At 48.8% G+C, this 24,223-nt stretch overlaps 2 protein-coding genes across 4 annotated transcripts; one reads left to right on the top strand and one right to left on the bottom strand.

Annotated features, from left to right (window-relative positions):
• Nucleotides 1-2,147: 2,147 nt before the first annotated feature.
• Nucleotides 2,148-5,043, bottom strand: LOC103125401 (zymogen granule membrane protein 16). The gene is made up of 4 exons (XM_007536182.3): nt 4,933-5,043; nt 4,522-4,577; nt 4,264-4,396; nt 2,148-2,537 (listed from the first exon to the last, which is right to left on the bottom strand). The coding sequence occupies exons 2-4, from the start codon at nt 4,574-4,576 to the stop codon at nt 2,222-2,224; spliced, it is 504 nt and encodes a 167-aa protein (XP_007536244.2). The 5' UTR covers nt 4,577; nt 4,933-5,043; the 3' UTR covers nt 2,148-2,221.
• A 15,699-nt stretch (nt 5,044-20,742) lies between these two features.
• C15H16orf54 (chromosome 15 C16orf54 homolog) lies at nt 20,743-23,247 on the top strand. Of its 3 annotated transcripts, XR_009544992.1 has the most exons (3): nt 20,743-20,871; nt 21,383-22,142; nt 22,960-23,247. XR_009544992.1 is itself a non-coding variant. In XM_016193897.2 (2 exons), exon 2 carries the CDS (start codon nt 21,383-21,385, stop codon nt 22,037-22,039), a length of 657 nt encoding a protein of 218 aa, XP_016049383.1. In that variant the 5' UTR covers nt 20,743-20,871; the 3' UTR covers nt 22,040-23,247. The 3 variants fall into 3 exon arrangements, 2 of the variants coding, with proteins under 2 accessions (XP_016049383.1, XP_007536243.1); XM_016193897.2 differs by having other exon boundaries at nt 21,383-23,247; XM_007536181.3 differs by having other exon boundaries at nt 20,830-20,893; nt 21,383-23,247.
• The last annotated feature ends 976 nt before the right edge of the window (nt 23,248-24,223 follow it).

Raw genomic sequence — 24,223 nt, forward strand, 5'->3', positions numbered from 1 at the left:
AGGCTGGGTGTGCAGGTAGGAAGAAGGCTCTGTAGACAGAAAGCCACACTGTGGCTAAGGTCACTTTGTCTGTGAGGGCTTTTAGCTTTGGCAGGCTGGTGGCTGAGGCTGGCAGTCAGGGAGCAGCCGAGGCTTCCTACAAGCTGGTGTCCAGGGTGTTCTGCCTCTGCATGCCTGAGGCTGTCTGCCCACATGCTTTCCAGGAACTTAGATCTGAGGGTTCTGGGCACTGACGGCTGGGGGTTGGGGACTGAGGGCTGGGGGGCAGGATCAGGGGTGGCTGAAAGAGGGAGAGTGCTGAGCAGAAAGTAAAAAAGAGAATGAACTTAGGGCTGTCAGAATAGCTATAAAGTGCATAGCTTTGCCATGTGTAAATCCAGGTTTGAGCCCAGCTGTCCACCCACCCCCTCACTCTCTTCTCTGCCTCTATCTGGAAAAAAAAAAGTACAGAAACTCAACAGTTGGAAATGTGGTCTTTCATAGTTCCTCAAAGAAGCTAAACATAGGATCAGCATATGAGCAAGAAAGTCTGCCCACCTGGCAGAGCACACCCAGAGAACGAGAGCATGTTTACACTCAAATCTACACGTGCTGTTCATCAGAGCATGAGCTGGGCTAGCCCAGAGGCGGAACCGCCCACGCTCCCTCCACTGAAGAATGGACTTAGAAAAATTCAGTGTACACTAGAATATTATTCAGCTACAAAAAAAAAAAAAAAAAGGATTGAGAACAAAAAGGTATGGGGTAGGCTGGGGCCAGGCAGTGGCGCACTGAGTTTAGTGCACATAGTACTATGTAGTAAGACCCACACAGAGATCCAGCAGGGACGCTTCACAAGCAGTGAAGCAGGTATGCAGGTGTGTATCTTTCTCTCTCTTTTAATTTTTTTATATTTATTTTTTTTCCTTGTTTTCTATTGTAGTTTTTAATGTCATTGTTAGGACAGAGAGATATGGAGAGAGGAGGGGAAAACAGAGAGGGGGAGAGACAGATAGACACCTGCGGACCTGCTTTATCGCCTGTGAAGCGACTCCCCTGCAGGTGGGGAGCGGGGAGCTTGAACCCTGATCCTTAGGCTGGTCCTTGCGCTTGGCACCACGTGCGCTTAACCTGCTGCGCTACCGCCTGACTCCCTTCATTTTTTTTAATATTTATTTATTTTCCCTTGTTTTTTATTTTTGTTGTTCCTTTCTCTCTCTTTCCCTTTCTATCTCCTCCTCCCCTCTCGATTTCTTTCTGTCCTGTCACATAAAATGGAGAAGGGGGGAGAGATGGGGTACCGCATTGGGCCACGGGGAAGTCAATGCACCCTGCCCACCTCTGGGCTCCTTCCTAGAGATTTTCAGGTTTCCAGGTGATCATGAATAAATGATGACACTGATTTCATCTTCTGGGATACAGCAAAAGGGTTTAGGTCAGGGGATGAGGTGACAGTCTTCGGGGAGGGGCACTAACAGGCTGGGTAGTGGGGTATCCGGCAACCTGCTACCACCAGGTGCTGCCTTCAACCTCCAACTCCAGCCTGGGCCAACATTCCAGAATAGCCCTTGAAAAGGGCTGCCACCTGAGCAAGTTGTGGTCTATATACACAATGGAATACTACTCAGCTGTAAAAAATGGTGATGTCACCATTTTCAGCTGATCTTGGATGGACCTTGAAAAAATCATGTTGAGTGAAATAAGTCAGAAACAGAAGGATGAATATGGGATGATCTCACTCTCAGGCAGAAGTTGAAAAACAAGATCAGAAAAGAAAACACAAGTCGAACCTGAAATGGAATTGGCGTATTTCACCAAAGTAAAAGACTCTGGGGTGGGAGTAGGTGGATGGGGAGAATACAGGTCCATGAAGGATGATGAATGACATAGTGGGGGTTGTATTGTTAAATGGGAATCTGGGGAATGTTATGCATGTACAAACTATTGTATTTACTGTTGAATGTAAAACATTAATTCCCCAATAAAGAAATAAATTTAAAAAAAGAAAAGGGCTGCCACCAACCAGAATCTCATCTCTTGATGAACATCTCTCACTCTCATCCTCCCACTCACACGCCCCCAGACCAACAACCTACAGTTGCTAACAGGAGATTTGCATGTGTAAACCAGCATCAGGAGGCCAATCCCAGCAGCAGACACCCACAGACTAGCGTTGATCATTTTGATTTATTGAGTCACGATTTGGGGTGTTTATCACTTCCGCCCGGGAAGCAGCCAGGGCTCAGCAGCTGCTGCAGTCACTGGGGTAGGAGTCCCAGTGAAGGCCAATGGCATTGATGAGGGAGCCAGAACGGCCACTGAAGAACCTCAGCACCGTGTTGGGGTGCAAGGGAACAGCGTTAAAACTGGTGCCCGTGTCTTTCCCGAAAGGCAGGTAGCGGCCCTTGTCGGTCACGAAGACCAGCTTCCTCAGGTAGTACTTGTACTTGCCGGACACCTGGATGACTGACTCCCCGGGGTGCAGAAAGATCTCCTCCAGGTCGCCCTGCTTGCCTCCCACGTAGTTGCTCCACACCTTGCCATAGCGCACCTGGAGGCTGGGAGGAACACAGTGAGTGGAAGCCAGGACCTCTAGGACTCCGCACCAAGACCTTCAAATGGTGAGGAGCAAGTCCCTGGCGCGTTCAGCATGTCATGTGGTATACTCTCCTGGAGATTAGATTCAGAACTTCTTCTCAGCTTTTAATTAATTTATTTATTTTCCCTTTGTTGCCCTTGTTTTTTTTTTTTTTTTTTACTAGGTACATTTTAAACTAGAAGTTGACTATAGGTTATGTCTGTGTGTGTGAGCGAGGGAAAGAATTTTTTAGAAGGGAAGAGGATATACTAGGTGTGTTTTCAGAAGTAAAATTAAAATATCCCTCCAGGGACTCCTCTTGTGAAATGAAAATTTACTTCCTGATCTGTTACGTGATAAGACAATCTCTCCCAAGACACTTAGCTAGCAGCAGAGCTTGTATTGCTCTGAATGGAAACAGGAATTCTAATGAAAAATGGTTTAATGCAGCACTGGCTAGGGAATAATTCAGATCCCTTCTATCAGTCAGTAACACACAAGTCACATTTAATTGTAGCCTTGAAAAGCCCTTGGGGCCTTTAAAGCATAGAGATGCATGGTCATCTTATTCTCTTTCATACTCCTTTTAAACTTCAACTTCTTGTTGCCCTTGTTTTTTATTGTTGTTGTAGTTATTGTTGTAGATGTTGTCCTTGTTGAGTAGGACAGAGGGAAATGGACAGAGGAGGGGAAGACAAAGAGGGGGAGAGAAAGACAGACACCTGCAGACCTGCTTCACTGCTTGTGAAGCGACTCCCCTGCAGGTGGGGAGCCGGGGGCTCGAACCGGGATCCTTAAGCTGATCCTTGCGCTTTGCGCCACGTGTGCTTAACCCACTGCGCTAACACCTGACTCCCCCCCTCTCTCTCTCCCTTTCTATCTTCCCTCCCCTCTTGATTTCTCCGTGTCTTCATCAAATGAATTAATATTAATTATTTCAAAGGAAAGAAAAGAAAAATCTGTGTGTAGTAGAGCTGTGTTTCTCCCTCTCCCTCTCTCTCTGTCTTCCTGTCTCCCTCTATGAGGATATATGATAAAGGGTTGAGGGAGTCGCTCTGTAGCACAGCAGGTTTAATTCATGTGGCGCAAAGTGCAAGGATCAGCTTAAGAATCCCTCAGCTCCCCACCTGCAGGGGAGTCGCTTCACAAGCAGTGAAGCAGGTCTGCAGGTGTCTATCTTTCTCTCCCCCTCTCTGTCTTCCCCTCTTCTCTCCATTTCTCTCTGTCCTAAGAACAGTAACATCAATAATAACTACAACAACAATAAAAAGCAAGGACAACAAAAAGGGAAAATTAATAAATAAGTATAAATATATATGTATGTATGTATATAGAATAAAGGATTGAAACAGAGGGGCATCTCGGCAGAGGCCTCTCTTGGTTCATTGGCATCATGTTAATAAATAAATAAATGGAGAGGGCTGGGGAGATAGTCTGATGGTTATCCAAAACGGCTGTCATGCCTGAGGCTCCGAGACCCCGACTTCAATCACCTGCTAAGGTGATTAATCACCAACATAAGGCAGAGCTAAGCAGTGCCAAGTAAATGAATAAATTCTAAGAAGGGAGAACGAAAAAGAAGGAAGGACAAGAATAAAAGAATGAGAGTAAGAGACAGTGAGAGAGAGCAGTAAGCCAAAATGACCGAGAACTTTTCAACTGTGTGAAACCCTGAGGATTCCCAACATAGTGGCCAAGACTCTTACCCCACGATGTAGTATCTGTTCACGCGGACGCGGATGGCAGTGATGGGGCCGTCCAGCTGGTTGCCGGAATGAGAGAAGCGCTCTCCGCCACCGCCTCCATACTCACCATTGTAGGAGGAGGTCCGGGGCTGAACTGGAAGGGAAAGTGGGAGACAGAGGGGAACCCTCCAGAGAGCTGTTTCTCCCCTTCTCGCCCAACTCCACCCACAAGTCAGCTTTCACTCCCCACCAGCTCCCGAGCTCCTGGTTCTCACTCACTGGCATTGGCCGAGGCCGAGGCACAGAGAAGGGCCAAGAGAGCAATGAGCAGCATCCTGCAGGGGAGAGACGGAGAGCAAAGGGTCAGCCTCTGCCTCTGACCTCCTTCCTCAGCTCCAGCCCTGCTGGGACCCGGCCATGCAGTCCTTCAGGGATCAATATATTTGATCCCAGATATTGGGTCTATTTCTCGAGACTTTTTTTCCTCCACTGACATGAATCTAGAGACTTCCATTCTGCCAAGCACCCCACTCCCTTAGCAAAGACTCAGACATCTTTGCCCCTAAGTCTAAATCAGACACGCATGTTCTCGGTAACTGATATCCCATTTTCCAGCTCCACTGAGTTGAGGCCAAACTCAGATCCAGGCATCTTGTCAACCTTTTTGCCCAGACCTCTGCCACCACTCACCTGGCAGATTACGGGTCAATGTAACCCCCAGAAACCTCCTGTCCTTTTATACCACGTCTAACCCTCGCCCTCCTCCACTTTATTGTCTGTGAGCAAACAGGGTCAGGTGCAAGAAGGATCTAGAATATTTTCTCTGCCTTCCTGCAAGGGCTACAAGTGGCAGGGTGGGTCCAGGCAGAGTCAAGGCTCAGGGTTCAGGAGGCGTGGATTTAATGGGGAAGGTCATAGAGGGCAGGACACTTAATTCCCCTTGTTTTATTGTTGTAGTTAATATCGTTGTCGTCACTGTTGTATAGGACAGAGAGAAATGGAGAGAGGAGGGGAAGACAGAGAGGGGGAGAGAAAGATAGACACCTGCAGACCTGCTTCACCACTTATGAAGCAACTACTCTGCATATGGGGAGCCAGGGGCTTGAACCAGGATCCTTATACCGGTCCTTGCGCTTTGTGCCACGTGCTCTTAACCTGCTGCGCTACCGCCTGACTCCCTCCTATTACTACTTCTAAGTGTCTTTCCTTTTTTCCTCTTTTCTCTCACATAACCAAACCCATGCCTGGCTTCCACTGGTATTTTTCCAGCTTCTCTTCCCTTTCATTGGTGGAAGAAACAGATGCTTTGTTTCCTGGTGGAATGGGGGGTGGTGTACAGAAACCTCTGGTTTACTTCCCCTATTGTTTACCCCTCTGAGAGTATGGACCAAAATCCTTTTGGAGGTGCAGAAGGTGGAAGGTCTGGCTTCTCTAATTGCTTTACCGCCGGACATGTGCGGGGTAGGGTTCTGGGGGGTGGGAGTTGAGGTTCTGGGACACATTGGTGAGGTCGTGTATCCAGGGAAGTCATTCCCTGATGTTTTGTCACCTTTTGTGCCATGTGTACTTCAAATTCTGAGTGCTGCTGGTACTCAGTTCCTTCTGTTTTTTTTAATTTTGTTTGCTTGTTTGTTTGTTTTACCAGAGCACAGATCAGCTCTGGCTTATGGTGTTGTGGGGGGGCTCAACCTGCAACTTCAGAGCCTCAGGCTTGAAAGTCTGCTTGCATAACCATTATGCTATCTACCTCTTGTGCCATGTGTACTTAACCCGCTGCGCTACCGCTCAACTCCCTTCGTCACCGTTTTATCTACTGAGAGAGAGAGTGGGAGACAGAGAGAGAGAGAGAGGGAGAGGGAGAAAGAGAGAGAAGGGGCTGGGCAGTAGTGCGCCAGGTTAAGCTCACATAGAACAAAGTGCAAGGACCTGCGCAAGGATCCCGGTTCAACCTCCAGTTCCCCAACTGTGGTGCTGGGGGTGTCTATGTCACTTCACAAGAGTTGAAGTGGGTCTGTAGGTGTCTACATCTCTCTCCCTCTTTATCTCCCCCATCCCCTCTCAATTTCTCTGACCTATCCAATTAAAAAAAAAGGGGAAAAGGGGCCACCAGGAGCAGTGGATTTGTAGTGCTGGCACCGAGCCCCAGGGATAACCCTGGAAGCAGAGGGAGGAAGAGAGAGAGAGAGAGAGAGAGAGGAATTCATCTTAAGAAGTAAGAATTCAGGGAGTCGGGCAGTAGCGCAGTGGGTTATGCACATGTGATGCAAAGCACAAGGACCAGCATAAGGATCCCGGTTCAAGCCTCTGGCTCCCCACCTGCAGGGCAGTCGCTTCACAGGTAGTGAAACAGGTCTGCAGGTGTCTATCTTTCTCTCCCTCTCTGTCTTCTCCTCCCCTCTCCATTTCTCTGTCCTATCCAACAATGATGACATCAATAACTACAACAATAAACTAAGGGCAACAAAAGGAAATACATAAAAATAATTTTTAAAAAATTAAAAAAAAAAAGAAGTAAGAATCCGGGAGTCGGGCTGTAGCGCAGTGGGTTAAGCGCAGGTGGCACAAAGCGCAAGGACCGGCATAAGGATTCTGGTTCGAGCCCTGGCTCCCCACCTGCAGGGGAGTCGCTTCACAGGCAGTGAAGCAGGTCTGCAGGTGTCTATCTTTCTCTCCCCCTCTCTGTCTTCCCCTCCTCTCTCCATTTCTCTCTGTCCTATCCAACAATGATGACAACAATAATAACTACAACAATAAAACAACAAGGTCAACAAAAGGGAATAAATAAAATAAATACTTTTTAAAAAAGAAGTAAGAATCCAGGAGTCAGGCAGTAGTGCAGCAGGTTAAGCACAGGTGGCGCAAAGCTCTAGCACTGGCATAAGGATCCTGGTTCGAGCCCCCGGCTCCTCACCCGAGGGGAGTCGCTTCACAGGTGGTGTAGAAGGTCTACAGGTGTCTTTCTCTCCTCCTCTCTGTCTTCCCCTCCTCTCTCCATTTCTCTCTGTCCAATCCAACAATGATGACAACAATAACTACAACAGTAAAAAACAAGGGCAACAAAAGGGAATAACTAAATACATTAATTAAATAAAAAAGGAGAGAATCCAGAGCACCACTGTTCTGCATGTGGTACCAGGGGATGCAAATCCTTTGCTCTACCAGGTGGGCTGTGTCCCTACCCTCTGTGGTCTCCTCCTCCTCCACCTTCTTTACCTCCTTCTTTGGGACTCACGGCAGCACTCACTCCTGAATCTTTCTGGGGCCTGTGGCCAGGACATCTGCTGCCTCCTGTAAGTCTGAAACTGCAGTAGGTCTGGGAGTGGGTGGGTTAGGTTTTATTTCTTTTTAAATTTTTTATTTAATTTGTATTTATTGGGGGATTAATGTTTTACAGTTGACAGTAAATACAATAGTTTGTACATGCATAACATTTCTCAGTTTTCCACATAACAATACAACCCCCACTAGGTCGTCTGCCATCCTGTTCCAAGACCTGCACTCTTCCCCCCTCCAGCCACCCCAGAGTCTTTTACTTTGGTGCTATACACCAACAGTTATTTATTTATTTATTTATTTTTTATTGTTGTAGTTGTTATTGATGTCATCGTTGTTTGATAGGACAGAGAGAAATGGAGAGACGAGGGGAAGACAGAGGGGGAGAGAAAGACAGACACCTGCAGACCTGCTTCACTACTTGTGAAGTGACCCCCCTGCAGGCGGGGAGCCAGGGCTTGAACAACAGTTTTTATTTTTTAAAATTTATTTCATATGAGCTATTGAGAGAGAGAGAGAGAAGAGAGAGAAGAGCTAGAATATCACTCTAGCACCTTCAATGCCAGGAATTGAACTCAAGATCTTATGCTTCAGAGTCCAACACTTTATCCACTGCACCACTTCCTGGGTTCCACACATATTCTTTCTCATTTCTTCTCTCTGTCTCTCTCTTTCTTTTTTTAAAAAAGATTTTATTTATTTTATTAGTGAGAAAGATAGGAGGAGAGAGAGAAAGATCCAGACATCACTCTGGCACATGTGCTGCCGGGGACTGAACTCAGGACCTCATGCTTGAGAGTCTAGTTCCTTAGCCACTGCACCACCCCCTGGACCACTTCTCTCTCTCTCTTAATATTTTATTTATTTATTTATTTATTTATTTATTATTGGATAGAGACAGAGAAAGATTGAGAGAGGAGTGGCAAATAGAGAAGGGAAAAAGACAGAGTGACACCTACAGCCCTGCTTCACCACTTCTCTCCCTCTGAAGCTTCCCCCCTGATGGTGGATGAGGATAGGGTCTTGAACCTGGATCCTTGTGCACTGTAATGTGTGCACTCAACCAGGTGTGCCACCACCTGCCCCCCCCAGAGCCTTCTCTTCTAGAACAGATCCTCTTCCACTGAAATCCCAGGACTGAGTCCTGAGTCCCACTGCCTTGTCCCTACTGGGGTGGCCCTTCACTGACTCAGCAGAGGCAAGGGAGGGACTGGAGTCATTAGCTTCAGCCACCCAGAGCACTCCACCCCCTTACAGGCTTACCATCTGGAACTGAGGAGTCACCCCAGAAAACAAAAAAGGAGTTGGGGTTCCACCCTGAGGTGCCAGAAATAGGGCTAAGATCCTGACTAAGAAGTTCCGGGAGTGAGAGTCATAGCTAAGGATGACTACAGGGTGGTCTCTTCTCCTCAAGCTTCTCCACATTCAAAATGAATGGAACCTGGTTACATCTTTTGTCTCCTGCAATCATTTTGTTCTGCTATGTCTCTTGCTCTCTCTCTCTCTCTCTCTGGCTGCTTTTCTTTCCCAATTCACGTTGTGGTAACCTTTCTCTGCATCTCCTGCTCTGAGGGGTTTTCCTTCATAATCCCTCTCAGTGCTTTTTCCCTTTGGTCTCTTCTTTTCTTGATCTCTCTAGAAACCCCACATTCTCTCACTCTTTCCTTTCCTCCCCATTCTCATTGCTGTCCTTCCCCTTCTTTTTAAGTATGTGGCCAGGCGTGGGAATCAAGATGGTGGCTCTGAGATTAATCCCTCTCACTCCCGGAACTTCTTAGTCAGGATCTTAGCTCTATTTCCGGCTCCTCAGGGTGGAACCCCAACTCCTTTTTTGTTTTCTGGGGTGACTCCTCGTTCCAGATGGTAAGCCTGTAAGGGGTGGAGTGCTCTGGGTGGCTGAAGCTAATGACTCCAGCCCCATCCTTCTCTCTGCTGAGTCAGTCATGAGGGTGAGGGATGAATGCCCTCACCTTTCCAGGTATGACGCAGCCACATATCTCAGGTTTGCTACATTGCATCAACTTCGAGAATGTGGAGATACAGAGTCTCTTGTCTGCCCGCAGACTGGCCCCTTTATTTCCCCACAGCAAGCCCTCACTCCTCTCCTCATAGTGAAGAGATGTCCTTTTTCTCATGGCAGGACTCTCAGGGTTCATCTTATGGGTCTCCGAAATAAGGAAGACGATAGATACTAGTGCTGGTACATCTAGACTTTATTTTTTAAAAGGTTTTTATCTTTTAATAATAGACAACCCGACCACATGTGATGCTGGGGGTCTGAATTTGGGACCTCATGCTTGAGAGCCCAATGCCCTTTCTGCTGTGCTATTTCCCAGGCTGATAGTCTATTCTTGTGAAAACAGATATAGAGACAAGATTTAAATAAGGTCAGGAGCAGTAAGGGAGATGGTTCAATGGTCAGCTGAGTGCAAGGACTTGCCAGTGTAAGGTCCCAGGTTCAGTCCCCCTCACATACCAAGGCGCTCTGGTTTTTCTCTCATAAAATAAAGCTTTTTGGGAGTCCGGTGGTAGCACAGCAGGTTAAGCGCACGTGTCATGAAACACAAGGGCCAGCTGAAGGATCCTGGTTCCAGCCCCCGGCTCCCCACCTGCAGGGGAGTCGCTTCACAGACGGGGAAGCAGGTCTGCAGGTGTCTGTCTTTCTCTCCCCCTCTCTGTCTTCCCCTCCTGTCTCCATTTCTCTCTGTCCTATCTAACAATGATGATATCAGTAACTACAACAATAATAAAAAACAGCAAGGGCAACAAAAGGGAAAATAAATAGATAAACATAAAAAAAATTTTAAAAAGCTTTTCCCCCCTCCCACAAGGAGGATTATTGCTGACGCTTAGAATCTATACTACTCCACTGCTCCTTGTGGTTATTTTTTTTTCTTCCAAGGTTATTGCTGGGGCTCAGTGCCTACACTGCAAATCCACTGCTCCTGGAGGCCATTATTCCCATTTGTGTTGCCCTTGTTATTGTTATTATTGCTGTTGTTGTTGTTGGATAGGACAGAGAGAAATGGAGAGAGGAGGGGAAGACAGAGAGGGGGAGAGAAAGAGAGACACCTGCAGACCTGCTTCACTACCTGTGAAGTGACTCCCCCTACATGTGGGGAGCTGGGGGAACGAACTGGGATCCTTATGCCAGTCCTTGCACTTCGCACCATGTGTGCTTAACCCACTGCACAGAGGGAGAGAGAGAGAGAGAGAGAGAGAGAGAGAGAGAGAGATCATAACACTGCTTTTGTCTGGTCCTGTATTTTGATGTTTGGCTGATTAGTTAATAAAGGGGCTGCAGTTACCTGTATAAGTTAACTTACATTGCTTGCTAAAATTGGACCCTGCAACTCAGTATCTTCCTTAGTATCAAACTTCTTTGTCTTTTTGGTTTTTTTTTTTTTTTTTTTTTTTCTAACAGCTGGGTTATTACTGGGGCTTGGGACCTGCACAACAACTCCACTGTTCCTGGCAGGATTTTTTTTCTTTTACTCCCCCCCCCCCTTTGATAGAGGTGAGAAACACAGACAAAAGAGATAGGAGAGAGAGAGAGAGAGAGAGGGAAAGAAATAGAAGGAGAAACACCTGCAGCACTGTTCCACTGTTTGGGAAGCTTCCTCCCAAAGCTGGGGATTCTGGGCTTGAACCTAGGTCCTTGTGCATGGTAATGTGTGTGCTCTACTGGGTGAGCCACCCAGCCTCTGGACCTGAACCCCTTCCCCTGCCCTCTGAGTGTAAGGAAGTGTAGCCTTTGCTCCAAGGCACATCCTGTGTTGACATGTGTGTAGCTCCACTCTGAGGTAGCTTTCTCATTTTGTTTCAGAAATAGTCCTTGGACCCTGTCTCACTACATGATCCCCTGATGAGTCTTTTTTTTTTTTTAATTTGTTTTCCCTTTTGTTGCCCTTATTGTTTTTCATTGTTGTTGTAGTTATTGATGTTGTTGTTATATAGGACTGAGAGAAATGGAGAGAGGAGGGGAAGACAGAGAGGGGGAGAGAAAGACAGACACCTGCAGACCTGCTTCACTGCCTGTGAAGTGACTCCCCTGCAGGTGGGGAGCTGGGGGCTCGAACCAGGATCCTCTCACAGTCCTTGTACTTTGTGCCATGTGCGCTTAACCCGCTGCACTACCACCCGACTCCCCCCAGCTGAGTCTTATGGTATACAGACTGGTATACAGACTTATGGTATAGACTGGTATACAAACTTATGGTATACAGACTTATGGTATACAGACTGGTATACAGACTTATGGTATACAGACTTATGGTATACAGACTGGTATACAGACTTATGGTATACAGACTTATGGTATACAGACTATCGAGATGAGGATCAGGGAAGATCAGCTGGTCCCAATTTCTCCTGTTCCTCTACTATCCCTAGATCAAACGGATGAAGAGATTTATCTGGCCCTTGATGTATGGCCCATGCTCACTTTTCAGCTTGTAGTGGTTACCAAAAAATGACCCTCAACAACTCAGATTCCAAGGCAGAAAAATCTCGGAGTGGGAAAGGAGGCAGTCTTGCTAGATGGGTAGGAGAGCAGAGAAGGGTCACATTGTTGTTACAACGTTGTGTCTATTTGTTTCTTTGCATTGCTCAGGGCCTTGCAAAGCACATAGACACAATACTTCCTTGATAGCCGTAAGAAGGCAAGCAAGCAAATTAACATGTCAGCGGGTACCAATCGTAACCCATCTTCTGTGTGTGTGTTTATGTCATAGTGCCTGGGGCTGTGGTGACCATGAACTGAGTCAGCATAGGAGACAAGATGGCTGACACACGACTGGCTTGACCAAAAACAATACCTGCCCACCGTCACTTGTGTGAACCACAAGAACTGAGCCAGTCCATGAAAATATAAGGTGGTCAATCATGTAAAAGGGGAATTGAACTAGGAAATTTTATAAACCACAAAACCCCTTAGCTCAAGGCAGACTTACTTGCTGCCTGCTCTTCCTTTCTTAAGAGTGTCTGCTTGTGGGGGTCAGGCAGTGGCACAGCGGGTCAAGTGCACATGGCACAAAGTGCAAGGATTCCAGTTCGAGCCCGGCTCTCCACCTGCAGGGGGGTCACTTCACAAGTGGTGAAGCAGGCCTTCAGGTGTCTATCTTTCTTTTCCCCTCTCTGTCTCCCCTGCTCTCTCCATTTCTCTCTGTCCTATCTGGCAACAACGACAATAATAATCACAATAATGATAAAAACAACAAGGGCAACAAAAAGGAAATAAATAAATAAAACATTAAAAAAAGAGTGTATTCTTCCTTGAATTAAATCTGCTATTCAAGCCCTTATTCTCTTTCTTTCTTTCTTTCTTTCTGTCTTTTTTTCCAGGCTTATCACTGGGGCTTGGTGCCTGCACTATGAATCCATTGCTCCTGGCCGCCATTTTTTCATTTTTATTAGATAGGACAGAGAGAAATTGAGAAAGGAGGGGGAGATAGAAAGGAAGAGATACAGAGAGACACTTGTAGACCTCCTTCACCACTTGCAAAGCAAAATACCCCACCCCCCCACATCCCCCAGTCCTGCAGGTAGGGAGCCAGGAGCTTAAACCAGGATCCTTTCTCGGGTTCTTGCGCTTTGTACTAAGTATGCTTAACCTGGTGAACCACCACCCAGCCCCTCAAAACCTTATTCTTTATAATTTTCCTTTCTGTTAGCGAGCATAAATCAAACCACCATCCACTGTAAGGAAGCAAAGATGTTTATTGACGAATTGCAATCCGGGCAGAGATGGTGACTGGTGTTAGTCTACCAAGCTCGACCCCGAACAGGGCTCAAACCATACAATTTATAGGAATTCAGACTACACTCAGGGAGGGGGAGCACATCACCTTATCAACCTACATCCAATAACAGGCTATAGCAAACACAAGATCCAATCATTTCAAACTTAGCAAAAGGCATGATCCATTCAAAGCAAGGCACGGGCTAGTTTCAAATATAGTAAGATCACACAACCAATAGAATTCAACCAGGCAGGGTCGCCACATCCTCCTGCCATCGGCTATGACCACCCATCCGGTAGGCAGCACACCACAAAGTCTGTGCAAAGGTCCTGATAAGGCTTGTCCCCATGTAGGGTCCTTCGAATAATGGGTGGCCTTCACTGATGAGGTCCTGATAAGGCTTGTCCCCAGGCAGGGTCCTTTGAACAATGGGTGGCCTTCACTGATGAGGTCCTGCTTATTCAAGGGGGAAGGGGCAAGGAATTTTCCACCTCATACTACAAGCAACTCATACTAAAAGCACTTAACAAACAACTGCATAAAAAGGGAATTTCAAGGCTACTGCCTTTTGCACTTTCCTTAACCAAATCCATTTTCTATCCTTTGTGGAGCTTGGAGCCAGGCTTTTTCCTCATCTCCATGAGTTCAAGCTCACACTCTGTCTTTAACACCACCCTGAGGGTGACCTTTCTCCCTTTCTACTCTTGGACCTGCTGAGAACTGTCCCTCTCAGATAAATCTACTTGGTTCTCTTCTCAAAGTCAGAGTGGGGATTCAGGCCTCAGATTAAGAATCTGCCCTTCAACCCATCAAGGATTTCTCAAAATGTGTTTCCCAAACCCAAACCTGGTAGTCCTGGATCCCTGGATCTCTCTCTCTCTCTCTCTCCTTCTCTCTCTCTCTCTCCAGAAAGGAAGAGACACCACAGCACCTGGAGCTTCCTCTTGTGTTATGGCACTTCCGTGTGCTTAAATCTAGGCCAAACAGGGCAAGTCCTACCTGGAGGACTGTCTCTGGCAGCCCCTCCTGGGTGGTTTCATCTGAACATAGTGTGTCACCGCAAAACAAAGAACAAAACAAAAACAAACGCCAACCTTGCTTCTCTATCCCCTTTCACTCTTGCAAGAAGTAAGACTCAAGTTCAACAAGCCAAAGGGACTTCATTCAACTGAAGAAGGCTTCCTCCAGGCCCCCCGCCTGTCACCTGGTGCCTCACAAGGCCTGCTATGGACTCCAGCAGCCTGCAAAGCTCTCCTCCCACCTCTCCGGCCCGCCCAGGAAGAGCAGCATTACTCTCTGGCCTCCAGCTGTGCATCCTGCTTCTCTGGTGTGGCGCTAATTAGCCTGAACTGTCATTTATCTGTTTACATGGTAGCCTGCTCTGCTAAAGCAGGAGCCGGGTGGAAGGCAGGGTCTGGGTCTTATCTGTCCCTGAATTCCAGCTCCTGGCATAAAGCCATGGCTCCAGGAAGAGGAGTCAGAGGACCATTGGAAACTGTTATAGTTCTTCCAAGGTAACCAATACGGGCTGATTTTATCTGTCTGTCTGTCTATCTATCTATCTATGTATATGTATATAAATATTCCCTTTTTTTTTTCCAACGGTCCTGCCTTCAGACCCTTTCTAGTTCACCCCTATACCTATCACTACTTCCAAGTGTCTTTCCTTTTTCCTCTTCTTTATCAGATAAGTGAAACTGTGCCTGGCTCCCTCTGATATTTTCCAGCCTCTCTTCCTTTTCATAGATGGTATAAAAACATGATTCCTGACAGACAGGCGGTAGCGCAGCGGGTTAAGCGCACGTGGCGCAAAGCGCAAGGAACCAGCGGAAGGATCCCGGTTGGAGCCCCCAGCTCCCCCACCTGCAGGGGAGTCGCTTCACAAGCAGTGAAGGAGGTCTGCAGGTGTCTGTCTTTCTCTCCCACTCTCTGTCTTCCCCTCCTCTCTCCATTTCTCTCTGTCCTATCCAACAACGACATCAACAACAACTACAACAATAAAACAGCAAGGGTAATGGGAATAAATAAATATTTATTTGTTTTTTTTAAAAATATTTATTTCCTTTTGTTTCCCTTGTTGTTGTATTGTAGAATAACTTTTCTGTCACCAATCTAGCTAGATAGCCAGCCTCAGGTCAGATCCCTATTCCTTAGGTCAGATCCCTATTCCTTAGGTCAGATCCCTATTCCTTAGGTCAGATCCCTATTCCTTATGAGGGTTTTTGGCTTCGGCAGGCTGGTGGCTGTGGCTGGCAGTCTGGGAGCAGCAGAGGCTTCCTGCAAGCTTGTGTCCAGGGCGTTCTGCCTCTCTGCCTGCCTGAGGCTGTGTGCCCCATGCTTTCCAGGAACTTGGATCTGAGGGTGTAGGTAGTCTAATGGTTCTGAAAAGAGACTCTTATGCCTGAGACTCCAAAGTTCCAGGTTCAATCACCCGCACCACCATAAGCCAGAGTTGAGCTGTGCTCTAGTCAAAATAAATAAATAAATAATAGTAATTATATATATATATATGTATATATATGACAGTTTCTGCACAAATTAAAAATGGAGTCAGGGTATGACAGAGAAATTCTCCCCTAAGAATACAGAGAAGCCGAGAATGTATCCTCACACAATCCCTCAGAGCTTCCCAGAGATGGAGGCGTCGCTCTACTGGGGACTGGCTTTAGAACACTGCAGTGAGGGCCGCTAGACACCTGCTTTGTCATGCACGTGACTCAGGTCTGAACCTGGGTCCTGCTGCCTTGACTGAAGTTTTGGTGTTGAGGTCTCTCTTTCTTTCTCTGTCTCCGAAAAACAGCTTGGAGCCATAACTCTCTGGCAACAACAAACAAACAAATGAATGAATACATGTGTACACTAGGGTGTCATTCAACTACAAACAGAGTGGTCCGGGAGGTGGCGCAGTGGCTAAGGCACTAGACTCAACTACAAACAGAGAGAATAAAAAGGAATGAGAGGGGAATTCGGGCTGTAGCGCAGCAGGTTAAGTGCATGTGGCACAAAGTGCAAGGACCAGCTTAAGTACCCCGGTTCCAGCCCCCCTCCCCAGTTCCCCACCTGCAAGGGAGTCGCTTCACAGGCGGTGAAGCAGGTCTGCAGGTGTCTGTCTTTCTCTCCCCCTCTCTGTCTTCCCCTCCTCTCTCCATTTCTCTCTGTCCTATCCAACAACGATGACAACTACAACAATAAAACAAGGGCAACAAAAGTGAATAAATAAATAAAGTAATTAAAAAAAAAAAAAAGGAATGAGAGCCTGATTCAGGCCACAACACGGACGGCTAGGAGAATACTTGGCTACATGACGAGCCCAGCCTTGGAGTTGTCGCCAGGAACTTTTCACAAGAGCAAAGCCACAGGCAGAGACAGAGCGCAGCGGCGGGGGACAGGGGCTGGGGAGAGAGGGAATGGAGAGCAACTGCTGTTGGTCGTGGGGTTTCTCTTTCTTCCTTCCTTTCTTTCTCTCTTTCTTTCCTTCTTTCTTTTTGGAGGAGTGGTGGTGGGTACAAAATACTGAGACTACACTAAAAACCACTGAAGCATTTTTGTTTGTGCCATCAGGGTTATCACTGGGCTCTGAATCTTCATAATTTGTGGTTCTTCCACTCTTGGTGGACTCCCGCCCTTATAGATAGAGAATGACAGACAGAGAAGAAGAGAGAGACAGGGACAGAGGAGGAGAGATACCACAGCTCATGAAGCTTCCTCTGCACAGGTGCTCCCATGTGGTGGCCCAAGTTAGTGTGTGTGGTAAGATATGTGACTATTTCCCAGCCACCTGAAGTGTACACTTAAAAAACAAGGGAAAGGGGAGTCGGGCTGTAGCGCAGCGGGTTAAGCGCAGGTGGCGCAAAGCACAAGGACCGGCATAAGGATCCCGGTTCGAACCCCTGCTCCCCACCTGCAGGGGAGTCGCTTCACAGGCGGTGAAGCAGGTCTGCAGGTGTCTGTCTTTTTCTCCTCCTCTCTGTCTTCCCCTCCTCTCTCCATTTGTCTCTGTCCTATCCAACAACGACAACTACAACAATAAAACAACAAGGGCAACAAAAGGGAATAAATGAATAAAATAAAATGTTAAAAAAAACAAGGAAAGGGCTAAGTTACAGAACACTTGGCATAGCACATGTTATCATGCGAAGGACCTGGGTTCAAGCCCCCAGCCTTCACTGCAGGAGAAAGTTTCATGAGTGCTGAAATAGTGTGATAGGTCTCTCCTTCTGTCTCCTTCTTCTTTCTCTCTCTCTTTCTTTCTTTTCTTTTCTCTTCTTCTTTGCCTCCATGGTTATTGCTGGGGCTCGGTGCTGGCACTATGAACCCACTGCCCCTGGCAGCCATTTTTTTCCATTTATTGGATAGGAGAGAGGAGAGGGAGATAGAGAGGGAGAGAGACAAAGAGACACTTGCAGACCTGGCTCACCACTTATGAAGCCACCCTCTTGCAGGTGAGAAGCCGGGGGCTTGAACCAGGATCCTGGCGCTTTGTACTATGTGTGCTTAACTCAGTGTGCCATCGCCTAGCCCCCCTCCCCTTTCCTTCTCAACTTCTCTCTGTCTCTATCAAAAATAGAGAGAAGGGGGGGTGGCTACCAGGAGAAGTGGAACTGTCATGTAGGCACCAAACCCCAGTGATAACTCTGGTGACAATAAAAAGATTAATTTATTCATTAACACAAATTAAAAAGAGAAAGCCAGAACATGTGATGCCAGGGATTGAACTCAGGACCCCATGCTTCCAAATCCCATGAGCCACCTCATGGGTCACTATATATATATATATATATTTTTTTTTTTGCCTCCAGGGTTATTGCTGGGACTCAGTACCTGTACTACAAATCCATTGCTCCTGGAGGCTATTTTTTTCCCCTTTGTTGCCCTTGTTGTTTATCGTTGTTGTTGTTGTTGTCATTGTTGCTGGATAGGACAGAGAGAAATGGAGAGAGGAGGGGAAGACAGAGAGGGGGAGAGATAGACAGACCCCTGCAGACCTGCCTCACCGCTTGTAAATTGACGCCCTCCCCCGCAGGTGGGGAGCTGAGGGCTCGAACTGAGATCCTCATGCCCGTCCTTGCGCTTCGTGCCATGTGCGCTTCACCTGCTGCGCCACTGCCCAGCCCCACTTTTTTTTTTTTTTTTTTTAATGATTGATACAGTGAGAACGATGCACTGAGAGAGAGCAGAGCACTGCCCAGCTCTGGTTTATGGCGGCACCTGGGGTTGAACCCAGGACCTTAATGCCTCAGGCGTGAAAGTTTTTAGAAGGACAATTATGCTATCTCCCCAGTTCCACTTTATTGTCTAAAGATTTATTGTATTCACCACACATGAGAGAAAGAGGGAAAGAGAGATACCAAAGCACCACTCTGGGACATGCAACGCCAAGGACCAAAGCAGGAAATTCAAGCATGAAGGGCTGATTCTCTACCAGTTAAGCCATCTTCCTAGCCACTAAAGTGTACACTCTTCTCTTTAAATATTTTGAAATTTTTATTATTGACTTATTGAATAGAGACAGAAATCAAGAAGAAAAAGAGAGCTAGGGAGAGAGAAGAGACCAACTGCTCCACCGCTTATGAAATTTCCTCCTGCAGGTGGGGACCAGGGGCTTAAACCCTGACCCTTGTTTATTGTAACATGTTTGCCCAACCAGGTGCGCCACCACCCAAATCCTTTTAAAGTATTTGTTTATTAATATGGAAAAGAGAAGGAGAGGGAAAGAAAGAGAGGGAGACAGAGAGGGAGAGGATGAGAGAGAGAAAGAGAGAGAGAGAGTCAGAGAGAGAGAGAGAGAGAGAACAGCAGAGCATTGCTCTGGCATATGCAATATTGCAAGTCAAACTCAGGATCTCACACTTGAGGGTCCAAAGCCTTATCCTCGGGGCCACCTTCCAGGCTTCGGAAAAGTGTCATTTCAAAGAGTGAGAGTTATATAATCTGTGAGACAGTAGAAATAGTATTGAGAAGGAAAACACAGAGAGTCAGGTGGTAGCACAACGGGTTAAGTGCAGGTGGTGCAAAGTGCAAGGACAGGTGTAAGGATCTCAGTTCGAGCCAGGGCTCCCCACCTGCAGGGGAGTCACTTCACAGGCAGTGAAGCAGGTCTGCAGGTGTCTGTATATCTTTCTCTCCCCCCTCTCTGTCTTCCCTTCCTCTCTCCATTTCTCTCTGTCCTATGACGGCAGTAATGACAACAATAATAATAACAACAAGGGCAACAAAATAGCCTCCAGGAGCAGTGGATTCGTAGTGTAGGCAAAACCCTGGAGGCAAAAAAGAAAAAAAAAAGGTAAGCACATTTGGCCACCGGGTCCAGGGCAGGTAAAAGATGCAGCCTTGGAGGGGCAGGGTCATAGGGACAGCAGTGGGGATGCTGGGGAGGCTCCTGGAACCAGGACACAAGCGCGCCCTCTAGTGGCATCCCAGGGGATCACAGTCCAGGGAGGGGATCAGCCAGTGGAAGGATGGCGAAATGACAGGGGTGAATGTAGCGGAACTAGTGGGCAATGCTGTGATTACAGGCGGGAGAGCGTGTCCCTGGAGGTACCCGTTCTTGCCGCAAACAGATCTGGGATCGTGCGACAAGAGTTCTGTAACTCTTGTTCTTTCCTCAAGGACACCAGACGAGGACAACTCCTCTTCACCGCTTTTGTAAGACGATATCAGGGTTATCGCTGGGGCTGGGTACCTGCACAAGGTCTCCACTTTTTTCTTTCTTTTTGATAGAGGGTGAAAGCCAGAGAGAGACAGAGAGAGAAAGAGACACACACACAGAGAGAGACACCTGCAGCACTGCTCCACTGCTCCGGAAGCCCTACCCTCCACCAGCACATTCTCACCACCTTTCAATCTAAAATGGCTGACCGTCTGCCGAGGAACTCTGCCCTCCTAGTCAGTGGGTGCTGTGTCCCCACAACTGCGGGCCATGTATTTATATCTCATTTCTACCTCCTACACACATGCGGGTGTATGACTTGGGGCTCATTTGTCATCTGTCATGAGGTGAGGCAAGCTCACTGCCCCTGTGAGGACTCCAGTCAGGAGCCTGTGTCCCCTGGGTCCCCTTGACACCCACATTTAGGTCCTAGGGACAGTGTTGGGCTATTTCTAGAGGCCTGGATGAAACCTCACCTCACAGATAATTTCTAACCCAAATCGGGCCTAAAGGCTCCAAAGTCAAGATGTCTGCTCACGGAAAATGTGGCGGAGGCCTAGGCCAAGCAAGTGTGTGGGAAAGGCTTGGCGGGAATGGCCCAAACAGACACGTTGGTGCTCTGGGAAGCCCCTACATAGACCAGAGTCTCGGTCTTATCTCTCTGGGTCCCCAGCAGAATGTTCTGGGTCCTGTGGCCTGGGTTGTGGGTTGAAACCGAGTTCAGCTTGGAGCCACTGTCCTGCCGGCCCCTCCTCTCACCAGGAAAGGCCTCCTCACCGCAGTGACCACATCCCCCAGCATGCTTGGAAACAGGGGGGGGGGAAGGGGGCAGGGGAGTTGGGGTGCAGTTGCCCAGCAACAGGCGGTACCCTCCCTTCCGCTCAGCTCTGAGGCAACTGCCTTCCGCCCTCCTTGGCTTGACTGGGCAGAGAGGCTCTGAAGCGGAGAGGGGATCCCAGAAAGGAGGTGAGGAGAGCCAGAGCACCCTGTAAGTTGGGGGAGGGCTGGGCCCTGGAGAGAAATCTATAGCCAAAGGAGGTGCAGAAAGAGCAGGCGGCTGCTGGAAGGCTGACGAGGCCTATAAGGCTCCAGGGTGCCAGCAGATAGCCCCAGAGAGGGCTCTAGGGGGGGCCGGGAATGGGGCAGGGTGTGGGGGGAGCAGGCCCTCATTGTTACTCACCACTTCCTCTCTCTGCTCAGCAAGGCCTAGACTTAAAAAGATAGTGGAGTCCTTAGAATTTTAGAGTCAGGGAAAGGGAATGGGGCTCCAAAGGGCCTGGGGGGGGGGTTCTGAGTCGGAGGGCCTTCTGCAGATCAAGGTGGGCTCCCATCCAGGCCCTGTGACCCCTTCTTGTCTGGCTTGGGTCCCCATCACCCCCATCTCTGCCCAGGTCTGTTCCAGGGGCCGGATTCCCAGTCTCTCCAGGGTCGTGTCTGGGTCTTGGGGTCCAGCCCTGCTCTTTCTGGTCCTCTCTAGATGCCTTCAACTGCAGCGCTGCCTCCCGGGCCCCTGGAGGGCGCCACCGCGGAGGAGCCTGAGCCCTGGCCGCCGCTGCCCTGCGGGCCCTGCGTGCCCATCATGCTGGCCCTGGGCTGCCTGGCTGCGCTCTTCCTGGTGGCCACGGCCGTGCTGGCCGAGCGCCTGTTCCGCAGCTCACTGCGCTCGCCGCCTGGCAGCCGGCCGCCCACCTTGGTCTGGAGGCCAGGGGGCGAGCTGTGGATCGAGCCGTCCGGCAGCCCCCGCGAGCGCTCGGAGGACTGGTATAGCTCGGCTGTGCCCCTGCTCACCGAGGGGTCCCCCGCACCCCCCACACCAGGGGGCACCCTGGAGGCCCGAGCCACTGCTCCACCTGCGCTCCCAGCCCCCAAACCCCCACCCGTCCCACCCAAGCCCGCAGTCCAGAGCACCTTCTGGGGAGCCCAGGCCTGGGAGGAGAGGCCTCCCGCCCCGGGCCTGGTGAGCTGGGCCGAACCTGAGCAGAGGCTCGAGGTTGGGGGGTATGTGGGGAGCCCCCCTCCCCAGAGACTGCGGCCCGGGAGCCCCGATGTGGAGTGGGGGCTGCAGCCCCGGGTCACCCAGGAGCAGATCTCAGCGTTCTGGAAGCGGGAAGGCCGGACCAGAGTGGGGCTCTGAACCCTCTGCGCTGGGAGCCTCCACAGAGGCCTGCGGTCACCCCAGGAGAGAATGCACAGGCCCTTGGCATATGGACTGCAACTCCGGGATCCAGATTCCGCAGGTTGGTGTGGACCGACCATTCCTCTGTGCACAGAAAACTAGAGCCCAGCTGGCTCTGGGCCAGAAGTCACTGAGGTAGATGATTCCAGAAAAGGAATCCGGATGCCAGCAGCTAGGAAAGTGCAAAGCTGGCAGAGCACTGGACTTGCATGTCAGAGGCTCCTGGTTTATCCCTGGGGCCACAAGGACTGAAGTGATGCTGCGACTTCTCTCTGTGTCTCTCTCACATGGAACTCTATCTCGTATAAAATAAGTAAATCCAGGTTGAACGCACAAGTCACACAATGTGCAAGGACCTGGGGTTCAAGCCCCACCTGGAGGGGGAAAGCTCTGAGACTGGTGAAGAGCAGGGCTGTAGGTGTCTCTCTCCCTCTCTATCACCCCTCCCCGTCTCAATTTCTGGCTGTCTTTATCCAATAAATAAATAAAGATAATAAAAATTTATTAAAAAAAATCAGAACTCAGTGTGCCAGCCAGACAGGAAGGAGCTTCGGAGGTGGTTTTCACCTTCCTTCAACGCCCGACCAGGACGAGAGTGTGAGAGTGAAGGGGCCTTGTGGGTGCTGAGACACAGACTGAGCGTGAGGTGACACAAATCAGTCTGCCACCAGGAGGAGGCCAGAAATCTTCTCAGAGTCCCAGGAAGTCACAAAAGGACGCAGTCTGGTAAAGGAGTGTTTTGGTACAATATGTACTGTGACCCTGCCCCTCCACAAAAAAAAGTTGAACAGGAAGCTTGGGGAGTCACACTGGAGAGCACCCCGCCCAACTTGAGTTCAAGAAGACTCATGGACTCCTCTGTCTGTTTTCAAACGCAGCCTCTGGTCACCTTCCCTGCCAGCTTGCTAGACTGACCCAGAAAGATTGGCCCCAGACAGGCTCACTGAAGAGCCCCTCCCTGCAGGTGTGACCCCAGAGATGCCCTGGACCCCACCAGCCTCACATCGCCTTCAGGAGAGGAGCCTGGCTGAGAGGGAGAAGGGTTTGTTTTGCCCAACTGCCACCATCAAGGCTAGGACCTTGGCTCTATCACTTCACCACCTGGACTGCTGTTGACTCTTCTGTCAGCAAGGTTGCTGTTTGTGTAATAAATGTCTTTTCCCAGAGCTCTTTCTCACATGACTTGTGGAAATGAAAACTGGTGTCACCTGCCATCCGGAGAAGGTCAGACATGAAAAGAGACAGAGACAGGGAGCTATAGGTAGACCTGGAGATGCTCCTTTCTTCCTCCAGTGAAAAGGGCAGAAACAAGGGCTGGGGAAATAGCTCACTAGGTTAGTGTGCTGCTTTGCCACGTGCATGACTCAGGTTCGAGCCTAGCCCCCATTGCCCTGAAGGAAGCTTTGGCGCTGCAGTCTCTTTCCCTCTCTCTCTAAAAATAAAACAGAAAAGGATAAGAAACAAGGACTTGGCTTATTCAGGAGAGTACACACTTGGAGAGTACACAAATGAGGAGCTGGGTTTGAACCCTGGCCACCCCTGGGAACACTTGTGTGTGCAGGGGAGACTTTATGAGTGGGGGAGCCGTGCTGTGATGTCTCTCCTTGTCTTTCTCTCCTCCTCTGTCTCTCAGTCTCTATCTTAAAATAATAAGTAAAATAAATAAATATTCCACCACTCTTTTTTTTTTTTTTCTTCCAGGGTTATTGCTGGGGCTCAGTGCCTGCACTATGAACCCACTGCTCCTGGAGGCCTTTTTTTCCCCTCATTTTTATTAGATAGGACAGAGATAAATTGAGAGGGGAGGGGAAAACGGAGGGAGAGAGAAAGATAGACACTTGCAGACCTGCTTCACCACTTGTGAAGTGACCCTTCCCTGCAGGTGGGGAGCCGGAGGCTCAAACTGGGATCCTTGTGCAAGGCCTTGTGCTTCATATTATGTGCACTACTGCCCAGCCCCAGTAACCCACCATTCTTTAACACAGGCTCAAGTCCCAGAAGGGGGAGGGGTAGGGTGTGGTGGGGTGGGGTGAGGAAGGATGATAAAGAAAAGATGATAAACAGATATCCTGTTGATCACTTTGCAGTGTGTACAGATGTTGAGTCACTGTGTCACACACCTGAATCTAAAATAATGCTCAT

This window comes from Erinaceus europaeus, chromosome 15 (genome assembly GCF_950295315.1).
Source record: "Erinaceus europaeus chromosome 15, mEriEur2.1, whole genome shotgun sequence".
In the NCBI taxonomy this organism is placed as follows: Eukaryota; Metazoa; Chordata; class Mammalia; order Eulipotyphla; family Erinaceidae; genus Erinaceus; species Erinaceus europaeus.